The 12,039-nt window shown below is 41.3% G+C and overlaps 1 protein-coding gene and 1 long non-coding RNA gene across 3 annotated transcripts in view; both read right to left on the bottom strand.

Moving 5' to 3' along the window:
• Nucleotides 1-369: 369 nt before the first annotated feature.
• Nucleotides 370-12,039, bottom strand: part of LOC127601890 (leucine-rich repeat transmembrane neuronal protein 4) — a 46,379-nt gene continuing 34,709 nt past the window's right edge. The window contains exon 3 of one of the 2 annotated variants that reach the window (XM_052067564.1): nucleotides 370-765. In XM_052067564.1, coding sequence (XP_051923524.1) covers nucleotides 568-765 — 198 coding nt within the window. In that variant the 3' untranslated portion in view covers nucleotides 370-567. The remainder of the gene's footprint in view (nucleotides 766-12,039) is intronic. The other variant, XM_052067565.1, reaches the window with a different exon arrangement.
• The window catches only part of LOC127601914 (uncharacterized), a 30,475-nt gene continuing 27,700 nt past the window's right edge, over nucleotides 9,265-12,039 (bottom strand). Inside the window, exon 2 of the long non-coding RNA XR_007962670.1 lies at nucleotides 9,265-9,331. This is a non-coding gene — a long non-coding RNA (uncharacterized LOC127601914). The remainder of the gene's footprint in view (nucleotides 9,332-12,039) is intronic.

Genomic DNA, 12,039 nt, shown 5'->3' on the forward strand with positions numbered 1-12,039 from the left:
TTGTGTGTGCTCTGTCACTTCTATATTCACTTGAGTTGGTTAGTTCAGTGCAAATGAAAACTCTACAGGGACATCGGACTGGCAATAGTAATCAGAATAATACCCCCCGCCCCCCCCAAAAAAAGAAGCAGCAGAAAACTTGGAATCGGCAGTCCTTCCGGCAGTTTCCCCGCTCCGTTGATAACTTTTTCCATTAGATTATTTTACCCGACACAGCAAAGGTACCCAGACAAGGAGAAGTGACGAAAATACAGAATGCTTAATAGGATTAACAAATCATCCATGTATTACCTCTCAAACTCCTCAACAAGCAGAGCGGAACATTGAGAGTCAAGCTGCTGTTCCGCCTCCTTGGCTAATTGACGAGCTTCTGACCCGCCGAAGCTTCGATATCCTCAATCAATACGACTGCACCCTTACACTGTATTCCCACAGAGAAATATGTCATTCTCATTACCCTGCATCCTGAATGCTCTCCAGAAGATCGACTGTCTCCGTTGCTTCTTCACCATTCCCACTTCCCTTCAACACAGTCTGCGTTTTTGTTTGAAAAAGTGCGTGGACTATTTAATAGTGTGTGCTGCTCACAGGCGGAGGGAATCGGTATGGGGGAAGGACGGTCATTGGGCCCCGTTGGTACCTGCTTGGCCTCAGACCATCCATCTCCGGAATGTGGGGCTCCAGGTTGACGTGCAGGTGAGCGCGGCAGTAGTCCAGCACTGACGGCTCACAAGTGTACGTCAGGGCTCTCAACTGCAGCGGAATCTACAAGTGCGGAGAAAGGGCAAAAAAGGAAATTGGCACACGCGTGAGCTCTCTAAATCAGTCGGAAAGCCTCCATTTCAACATTTTATCCGCTCCGAGAATATTTGAAATTGGCTTCGTTTGCTCATGGCACTGTACTGTCATTAATGCAGTCTTGGCTGGTGATATGGAGCACGCCCCGAGACCTGAAATATGTGCTGCTCAAACACCAACTTTCAACTTAGAATGATTTATATGCAAGATGAAAGCCTCTAGCAAGAGTGCACACATACGTTCTGCCCTCTTTTAAATGGAATCAACGCTCCATTTAGAAGAGAGTGCTTATTATATTACCACTTAGCTGATTCCTACATCGAGGGTATTTAAGTTTACCTGCAAGTGAGGTCGGACTTACTGTATATCAATTGAATGGCACAGAGGTTGAATGTATCCGCAGATATGACGCATAAAAATGAATGAAGTATTATACTCACCTACACATTATGACATGCAATATGTGTAGGATAGAATCATATTCACTGCAAGTCTTCAGCTGCCACTATCTTTGTTGTTACACTCATCTTTTCACTGCAGTCTTTGAGGTTTTGCAGAAATCGATACCTCAGATTTCCAGTTACTGTGAAATTAGTTTTCCAATTGTTTTGCCTTAACTTACTTTTTTTTGCTTTAATTATATGTATTTTTTTTCTCTCCAGTCGATAATACTTTACTTTGCCACTCATAGCCTTATGATCTTTTGTGACTACTGTATACATTTCATTGCATGTGCTGTATTTGACAATAAAGTTGTATCCAATCCAATATCCAATACTACAAACATATGCATATGATGTGCTTGTTAAGACATTCCTCTATTTTAGCCAGAAAATTCATTATATGGACCTTCCAGCATTCCTGTAACAACATACCTAATGGTGCCCAAGACTTTTTTCCGCAGTCGTGCTTATGTAACATTCATTTGAAAGCAGAGCACTGTACTGGAGTGCAACGAAGGCACATCACACACAAACAGAAAGTACATAACAGAATAATGGACAAAGGAAAAAAAACCGATAATCAGAATGAGAACAATCACAGACACGCACAATAACATATGGTATGGTATCATTTTAAATATAAAATTAGAAGTAATGTATCGTTCGAGTCAGACGGTCCGTTATTAAATAGCGGCGTTTCCTTTAATGGAGAATGATGAATGACTTCATCCGTTCTATTGCAAATTCTTTGTTCCAGTATTATACCAGTACAAGTCCCCAGAGGCTTTTCAAAGTCCCTCGTTTGAAAATCACCGCTCTCTTTCATAATTGTACTGACGGACAGCGATTATTAAATATTCCTTTTTGGGATTATTTTCTAAAACCCAAAGGGATTTACTTAAAACTAATTTGATTCCCCGTTCCATCTGTATCGAATGTTGGTCAAGAGTCACAAAACCATCAGCAGTCCAATCTGGCTTTGTTTGTTTGCTGTTTAAATCGGAAGATTAGTTGGAAATAACCTTTTTGTCAACGTCTGAACTTTGCACATCTCCTTTCGAAGAAGTAATGAAAAGTAAATACGCAGATGTAAAATACGTTAAGTCTGTGCTTGTCTTTATCTGGGATTCCTTTGTTGAACTTGTTGAGAGGAGAGGACATTGTGGGCTTGTTTTCTCCAATTAATGGAAGCGTAAAAGTCAAGGCTCTAAGTGGTGAAATCGATACCAATGCGTTTGCTTGAAGCAATCAGCCTTTCCCGCTTGCTCTACAACTGTACTTGGCAATGCACTTCCAACCTTTATCTCCTCAACATCTCTTAGCGTGTCTGATTAGCTTTTACATTGCTAGCGAATCCCGGCTGTAATCCGTAGGAGCCATAAAAATCACCTGAGCTGCTGTTAGTGAGACAATAAACAGTTTTTCTTGCCTATCGCTGTTCAACTCAAAGTACCTCTCCACATCTGCATTTAACATGAATAAACACACACTTTTGGAAGGTGAAGTTGTCTCGTTATACAGGCCTAGTCATAAAACACTCTGAATACAGTACTGGAGTCCCCACAACGCAAATAGACAAATGAAAAAAGACTCTTGTGCATGCTGAAAGTAAAAGTCAACCTTCTTTATTGTATGATTTCAAAGTATGTTAGCATCCTTGGGTCAACTGTTCAAATTTAAAATGTCATTAACTCCCAAAGACGTTTTTAAACGTCTTTTCAGACTTGGTCTAGAATTGGCTGGTACTGGATGAGTTAATATGACCATTTTTATATTTAAAAAATTTGTTTCTAACATGAAAAGCGACAATTTAAAAAGGTAACAATTTTCTAAAGTAACTATGTTAGAGAGAGAGAGAAAGACAAGACTGGGAAACAAAATTATATCTGGAAGGTAATTTTTTCCCCTTTATTCATTCATTCATTCATTTTCCGAACCGCTTTATCCTGACAAGAGAGCCTATCCCAGATGTCTTTGGGCAGTAGGCGGGGGACACCCTGAACCGGTTGCCAGCCAATCGCAGGGCACACATAGACGAACAAACATCCAGGCTCTCACTTCCAACTGGGGACAATTTGGAGTCTTCAATCAGCCTGCCATGCATGTTTTTGGAATGTGGGAGGAAACCGGAGAAAACCCAGGCAGGCCGGGGAGAACATGCAAACTCCACACTGGAGCTGGAATTGAATCCGTTACCTCTGCACTGTGAGGTCGACGCGCGAACCACTAGGACACCGGGCCACCACCCATTATTCTCTGCGAAATTAATTATGATTTTTTCCCCTCAAATGTGTTCCTGCAAGCTGTTACTCTCTGGCATACTGGCTTTCCCCCATTGTTTCCACCAACTCCATTCACAGTCGTATCCAGGTGGGGCTCTCAGCCTACAAACTCAAAAACAGGAGGACTACCTCAATGCTTACATTGTCTTTTTATGAATTACAACAAAAACAGGTTGTGGTACTCAATGTGCAAACATAATCTGCTATAGGAACCAGGCTGAGGTTAGGAAACAAAGGATGTACCTCAAAGTGGACTATTCAACATGCAAATCATTTAACATGATCTTAAATTTTCTTTAAATCCCTTAACAACATTTTTCCTGACTTGTTTGGCCAGAGAACCAGGCTGTAATCCCTTTTAATTAATTCAATAAAAGCCGCCACTTTTCTCAAAGACTGCAGGTTTCCGACAACATACTGCAAAACCAACCGTGCGACTGTTTATGGTCAAATAACGTCTTCTTACACCTAATTGAGGCTCGTTTACAGCGTGTTTAGCTGCGTTTTTCGAGAAAACATGGCACTCTTGAACAAAAAGGAACTGCCATTCAAAAGACGTCCATTGGCCCCAGAATGAGTTCGTACACAGAAACGTTCACGAAGCACAAAATACAATCCGTTTAGTCCAGGTTCACCCAAAATACGAACAAGTTCATGAACTTTCATTCATTGACCGTGTCAGTGTTGTACCGAAGTACAAAGTGCAGTTGATGCTTTGTCCGGAAAAACAGTGGCGTACTTATTGTGCCTGGGGTGAGTCTTTGGACTCTCTCCCGTCTCCAGTATCTGAACCTGTAACATAGTACATCATTGTCCTTTTTTTTTTTGAATGAGTCCATACAATATGAATAATTCCGTTGAAAATGTTGCGTCCAATATGGCCACTGCAATCACACGTGCCCAGTGGAAAAACTTGACTGTTCACACAGATACCAGGGGCGGAAGAAGGAACAGCAGTCAAGCCACCAAATGCTATTAAGAGTATGAGTGTACTCTATATTCAATGATCTCTTGACATTTGATTTCTTAGAGCACCTCTAACTGCGGAGCATGCCCAATTCACACTAACTGTTCGCATTTCTACCTGATCCCTTTGCACTGTATCGGACTGAGTACTCAATATTCCAGGGTCTTATGTTGAAACCCGAGCGATTCTCCTAACTTTTAAATCACCTCGGCTACGGATGTTTGCCAAGTGAGAGCAGGTAAGTGCAATGCATATAAAATGGCAACTGACTTTCAAAATGCCTCGGATCGTGTTCAACATTCAATTGACCTCTGAAGTAGTAGAAAATCGGTTGACAACTTGGCTGTAGGCGGCCCGGTAGTCCAGTGGTTAGCACGTCGACTTCACAGTGCAGAGGTACCGGGTTCAATTTCAGCTCCGGCCTCCCTGTGTGGAGTTTGCATGTTCTCCCCGGGCCTGCGTGGGTTTTCTCCGGGTACTCCCGCATTCCAAAAACATGCATGGATGGAACACTCTCAATTGTCCCTAAGTCTGAGCACGGATGGTTGTTCGTCTGTGCGTGCCCTGTGATTGGCTGGCAACTGATTTAGGGTGTCTCCTGCCTACTGCCCAAAGACAGCTGAGAAAGCCTACAGCACCCCCGCGACACGAGTGAGGATAAAGCGGTTCGGAAAATGAATGAATGAACTTGGATGTATCTTAATTTCCTGTTTCTTTTTAGAAGTGGCTATGATGTTTTTCCTCAGCATTACAGACACTTTTTCTGCCATTGTTTTGGTCCTCAATGAAGGAGCATCCACTAATATACAAACGTCAAGGCATTTTCCCTCTCTTAATATGAAAAGTAGTCCATTTAAGATGAGGATCAATCAAGAAAGTTTTTTTACTGTATGCACTTACATTGTTTGGCATTTCCCAGTTCTGGCTGAAAATGGACATATCTGCAACACCCTTGTGCATCTTAGAATAAAAGCCTTTTTGGCCCATCCGGCACAGTGTGCATTTAGGTTTTAATTACGAATATAGGGGAATGTTGGCTGTTATGTGAGGACCTTTCAGAGAGGTGAGTCATTCGCTTCCATGTTGGACAGCTGCCAACAGCTGCCAGAGGCTTCAGGATGCATACGTTCGATTTTGCCTGAGGCATAATTGTCATCTCCACAACTTTAATGGCAGAGGAGGTTTTACCAAGTATTGGTGTACGGGTACACAGATTCACAGACATATAAAATGAAATAAAATCTCTTGATTGCAATAGCTACATCAAACAATAGTCTTCATTGCTCTTAACAATAAGTCTTTTTATAGTCAGTCACTGGCTACTAGCCAAGGTAATAAAACAGACATCTGGCATCAGACCCATCGTTTCTTGATGGGACCTACGGCCAAAAATCTTTTTTCAGGGGCTGCAATATACATTGAGACTGTAAGATGCCATTATATTTCCTTAAAACGTTATGATGCATTTTTTTTTCTTCTCTCCGAGTTTGCTTCTGTTTGTGCCCCGCAGCTCAAACGAGTCATTTGTATTGCTGGACTTTAATTCCCTGTAGGTGAAAAGTTTTCAGAAATCTCAATTAGGCTCTTTAATTTGGAAAGTGATTCATTTTTAAAGCACCTAACACTTTGTCAACAACTTTGGTACAACTTGTTTATGATAAAATATAGCTACTCATTGATAAGATATCTTTTATTTGTCCCACACTGGGGAAATTTACAGCCTCCAGCAACAAGAATGTAGGTAGAAAGAAGAAAGATGGTGGGAGTAAATGCTTTTGCATAAGTATGAACATCACTTTCCCTCATCATTTGCTTTCGCGACTCACCCCCGCAGCCACTTGCTATGACATCAAGATGAAGTGTCACAAGAGGCTTCCAAGTGAACGATGCCACCAACGTATGTACTCTTAGGGATGATTTCTAAATGAAGGACAGTTTTGGTACATGCAAGAGATCATCGAGAGTTTGTCTACACATGACACTATTGGCTGGATTTACATGCGTACAATTACAGGCGCAAACGTAATTGCTCATGCACACACACGTGGAAGCTGATCTAGTCACTTGCCAGATGTGCCCAAGAGTGTGTCTGCTAAAAATGCACAATTGCCACGGAGTTCATTTTGCGCGTTCTGGAATGTATTCCGGGATATTTACTCATTTGAGGGCAAAGTAATTCATGGGGTGCTCCTCATTGGTGTACTGCAGGATTTTTAATATTAATGTTCAGAAACATCTAAAAAAATGAACTCACAAATGACTGGAAGCCCCGCAGCCCAGTCACTATAAGGAATGTTGGAAATAAATGATGACCGTTTTATTTCCTGTAAATTGTAAATGTACGTCTGTGCTTAAGATAGTGTTCATGCCTGCAGAGAAGGCCGTGAAGGCCCTGACAACATAACCTTTAATTGAGCACCCGTAATTTGGGATCTTGGTGAAAGATCGAAATTTAAGTTGATCACAAGCAACACGCCGACTACTAGCTGAGAACAATTTGTTAGGTCAAAGATGCAGTTAAATGGCTGCTTCTTCTAAACTGCTTATCCACATTAATGTCATGACTTGTGGGTCAGCTGGCGTGATCCAACCCCATCTTACCAGCTGAGGGTGCATTCAGACAAACAACCATTCACACTCACAGCCCTGGACATTTTACATTTCTCACTTAACTTAACATGCCTGTTTTTTTTTAACGAAGACGGAAAGCCGATAACCAGGAGAAATCCCACGCAAACACGGGGAGAACATGCGACTGGCACACAGATGAGATTTGTAGAACTGTGAAGCAGAAGTGCCTAACTACAGTGCTCCGCCACGCTGTCTCTACAACCAATATGATTGGTTATTATTGAGACCACTCTGACCACTTTCATGCGATGTATTAAGTTATTACATTTCCTACATTCATCAAGAAAGCTACAAACAATCTTCATAGTAGTAGTTCATAGTAATCATGCAGTTGGTTGGTGACTTTGCGGGGTGTCCCCCAAATCGATGGATAGTTGGAAGTGTTGCAGCTCCGAAAAAGGAGAACTGTGGTGTTGGGTTTTTTTCACGTAAAGTTTATTAATGCTTTTCACAATCTCAACCAATACAGGCACATCCTTCTCTGTCTACGTGCCTTCTCTTCTGGTGTTCGACTTTAGAGGCGTTCAAGGACCGCCTTCGAAAAACGTAAATTCACGATACAATAACTTCAATGACACAAAGAAAATCGAAAATAATCCACCAGAACAGAAAATCAAGTGAGGAAATCACAAAATAAATTCTGTGAGGAGTTTTTAAATACACAATAAAGGAATAAATAACATTTAACACGACAGTCCAGTCTCCTACAGGATATCAAAAATGGACAATAATTCAAATTTAATCATTTAAGAGAGCCTCTTTAAGCCCCATTTTACCAGGTTATTCTCCATTTACCCTGTTATGGTTCGCAGTGAGCGAGAAAGAAAAAAAAAACTTCAAAAATGTCAATCAAATGTCATATTTATAAGGGGAGAAAAAAATGCATGCTCAGTTGCTGGTGTTTGTGCGTTTCTCTGCATCTTATGTGATTGCAGCACGTCAGAATTTGTCAAAAGCGAGCCAGTTTTAGACATTACAATCAACAACAGAATAAACCACTGGAGTGAAATTGCTCTACTAAGTGGGCAAGTTGGTAATTACCTTTCAAAATCAAAGCCAATACAGTTTCTGGGCCATGCTTAGATTTCAATCACGACAGGTACAACAGTATTACGTCAATGTCACAAAGCAACACAGGGTGTGATGGTTGGTTTGTTTTGCATAAAAAATATCTGACGTGAGCACATCACTGTTGTCTAATAAACTGTACCTGTGCCAAATATTCCATGTGGGACTGACTATTTTTGGGGAAAACATAAAAACCTCTGCAGTGCTGGTCTGGATACGGTAATGAGTATAGCATTGAATGCGGTATGCCATTTGGGTGTAATTTGTACATTTTCCACAAAAAGGATTGCATTTTGAAACCGATTCGTATGATTTGGCCTTTGCACTTCTCCGAATGCCTTTAAATAAAATATTCTCAACTGCTGTAGGTGATAGGAACCTTCATCATTCCAGGATGAGGGTGCCAGCCCACATTGTCATATGAACAACATCCTCCGCAATCTGTCAAGTGGATCATTCAGCCAGTGGTCAATGCTGCCGCAGAGAGAACAGACAAGCCCCCGTTTGCACAACTGTCTCGTCGGTGACACCTCCATGCATGCTGCTTTGCATGTTAATGGACGCAGGACATTTTGCTGCTATTTCAATTTACAAAAGGACAGCACTTCATACAATTTGTTTGCAAGAATGGCCATAAATTTGTTTCAGTAAGTTAGACATGCACAGAATGAACAGCTCCACAGTGCTGACCTCTGCCAACATGTGCACCTGACATCTTTGCCTTTCATTCCCACGGCCTGAAGAGAAATTTGGATGTCAACCAAAGTGTAATATGAATATGGAAGACACATACATACTGTATCAGTTGTGATAAATAAATACATTTTAAAAAGGGGCGCAGGGGAGGTGGGGGGGGGGGGGGTTACTGAACTGGAAGTACGACACACTCATGGGTGCAGTGCTGTCTGCTGCATTCGGCTGATCACCCGTTGAAGATAGACTGTCACAGCAAAAAGTGAAATTGATAAAATTGATGTTACCAAACTTTAATAGTGATTGCTTGGCATATACCCTCACCATAGGTGTCAAACTCAGGTCCTGGAGGGCCGCTGCCCTGCATGTTTTCCAAGTCTCCCTGTTGCAACACACCTGATTCAAATGATCAGATCATCAGCAAGCTCTGCGCAAGCCTGACATTGAAGCTGTTCATTTGAATCAGGTGTGTTGCAACAGGGAGACTTGGAAAACATGCAGGACAGTGGGCCTCCAGGACCTGAGTTGGACACCTATACCCTACACCCTCAGAAAGTTTCATGAAAATTATTATCACAGTCCGGCTCAATAACATAAAGCATTTGTAAACAATGCCTGTCGCCCTTAGATTTAACTAAAAACTAGAGAAAGAAAATCAACAATTGGTCTCCTTGACGGTGAGACATAAATAATCAAAACTGTTGCTTTATCCCCCAAGCGGAGTACTAGCAGGAAACACATCCAGGCACGTGGAGAACATGTAAACTCCAAAAAGGAATGCCGGAGACAGAATCGAACCCACGACCTTTGCACAAGGAATATTGAAATTGAAATGGAATTGAAATTATTCATATTCATATTAAGAGTCTCCCATTCAGATCATTTAATAGGGTGCAGATACATAATGAGGTCCTTCCCACATGGAACCGTTAAATTTATTGTTTTTAATTTAACATGCTCATTGTAAAGGCAAACTTCAACTACACTCTGCTGTATACTTTTTATGCAGACCGCAGAGAACCAGATCAGACACATGCATGCACACAGGGAGTGAAATGGGGTTGGGGGGGAACACAAACAGTGTTGGATTTCTTGAGCACGGGGCTCGGGTTTGCTCATGGGCACAGTCGGGAAGCGCACTACCAAATCTCCAAGAACATGTTGCCATTTACATTTATTTATTTCATCCGCAGCGAAAAGTCCTTCTGGATGAACTCTGGCACCCCTAATCGCATGTCTACCCAGTAAACAAATACAACGCACCTCAGCCTCTGTCCAGAGGACATCGCGGCGAGCGATATTTTTTTGTTGTTTACGATGGTACTAGTGCAGCGTGTTATACCGGAGACAAATTCCTTGTGTGTTCTACATACTTGGCCAATAAAGATGATTCTGATTCTGATTCTGATATGTCAAACTTGGACTCATTTGAACGTGCATCAGTGTGTTATGAAAACATACGAGCGCAGTGCAAACAGAATTTCTAGCGGCATTTAAACAGCTTCTCTTGGGATCGTCAGCTCGATACGAAGCAATAACAAATGTCATTGTTGTTGTTTTTATAGCTTCATAATTCACACTGTTCAAACTGTGACTGTTGCAGCTGTCTGCATTGTTCATTTTCTAAAAAGTAGACAAATTATGTTTGCTGCACTTTCATCGAAAGAAAAAATGTCAGCGTTTATTATTGTTAAATATTTATCTTGTATTTTATTGCGTATATATATGTGGTAATGGTACGACAAGTAAACATTCAAGCAAGAGGGCATTTTTTATTTATTTATCTTTACTGACTTTAATATTCACGATGTAATTACATCTTCTTTCTAAATCATTTGTCAAAATAACCATAATCCCACAGATGTGGTGGATTTATCATCCCCTAATGCTGCTCATCCTGTTTTCTGCTCATCAATGTTAGCAAAGCATGCTGAGATTGGCTTTTCTATCCTGGTTGGATCATGTTTGAAAAAACACTTTGCTTTTTCTGGTGAATGTAGATAGAAATAACCCAGCTATGCTGCCCGAAAAGGATATATGTATAGATTATTTCACACCGGGTACCGTACAATGTGCTCATGATGCATGTGATTCACTGCATGTTTGTGATTATTTTGTCCGTGACACTCTGGCAGGGATACTCATGCGCTAATGTGTCTAAATGCCCATCAAAGGAAACTGTTTGTCTGTCTATCCACCCATCCATTTTCTAATCCGCTTATCTTCATGAGGGTCGCGGGCGTGCTGGAACGATTTCCAGCTGTCTTCGGGCAGTAGGCAGGGGCAACAATCTGAACTGGTTGTCAGCCAATTACAGGGCACGCATAGACAAACAACCATTCGCGCTCACACTCACAACAGTGGACAATTTAGGGTGTTCCATTAACCTATCATGCATGTTTTTTTGGGAAGTGTGAGGAAACTGGAGTACCCAAAGAAAACCCACGCAGGCACGGGTAGAATGTGCAAACTCCACACAGGAAGGAAGGAGCCGGGATCAAACCCATAACCTCTGCACTGTGAGGTCGACGTGCTAACCAGTCGCCCACCGGGCTGTCTTGTCTGTCTACATGTGTACATATATCTGCATATGAACTGTGTATGTTAGGGGTTGGCAACCTTTTACACTCAAGGAGCCATTTCGACCTGGTTTCCACAGAAAAGACCCTGTTGGGAGCAGTCTTTTTTACCTCTGAAGTTGATCTGGTGCTAGCCCTCTATCTATCTATCTATCTATTTATATACAGTATATATATATATATATATAGTATATACTGTATATCAGACATTTAGAATTTAGTTTCCAAATCCACGCAGAGCCGCAACATATGAATGAAAGACCCGCATGCGGCTCCGGAATGACAAAATTTAGTTGAATAATTATTTGCAATTGGAACGGTCTAATGTGTTATAGTTTATCATCGACGCAGTTGAGTTATTTCGTTGTTTGATTTGTCTTTTTATTTTTTTTTACAACAGTGACATCTCAAGCATTTTTGGTTGAGGTAAACTCTGCTTTCACTTGCAAAAATGCATTACGGGCACTAAATACAGCTGTCGTTGATGCCATTCGGCTAATCTTTCTGACAAGAAATATAAATCTGCTGCATAAACTTTTTGCCTTTGGATGGTAACCTACAGTAATCCAATTTGATCA

This window comes from Hippocampus zosterae, chromosome 6, assembly GCF_025434085.1.
Source record: "Hippocampus zosterae strain Florida chromosome 6, ASM2543408v3, whole genome shotgun sequence".
Lineage (NCBI taxonomy): Eukaryota > Metazoa > Chordata > Actinopteri > Syngnathiformes > Syngnathidae > Hippocampus > Hippocampus zosterae.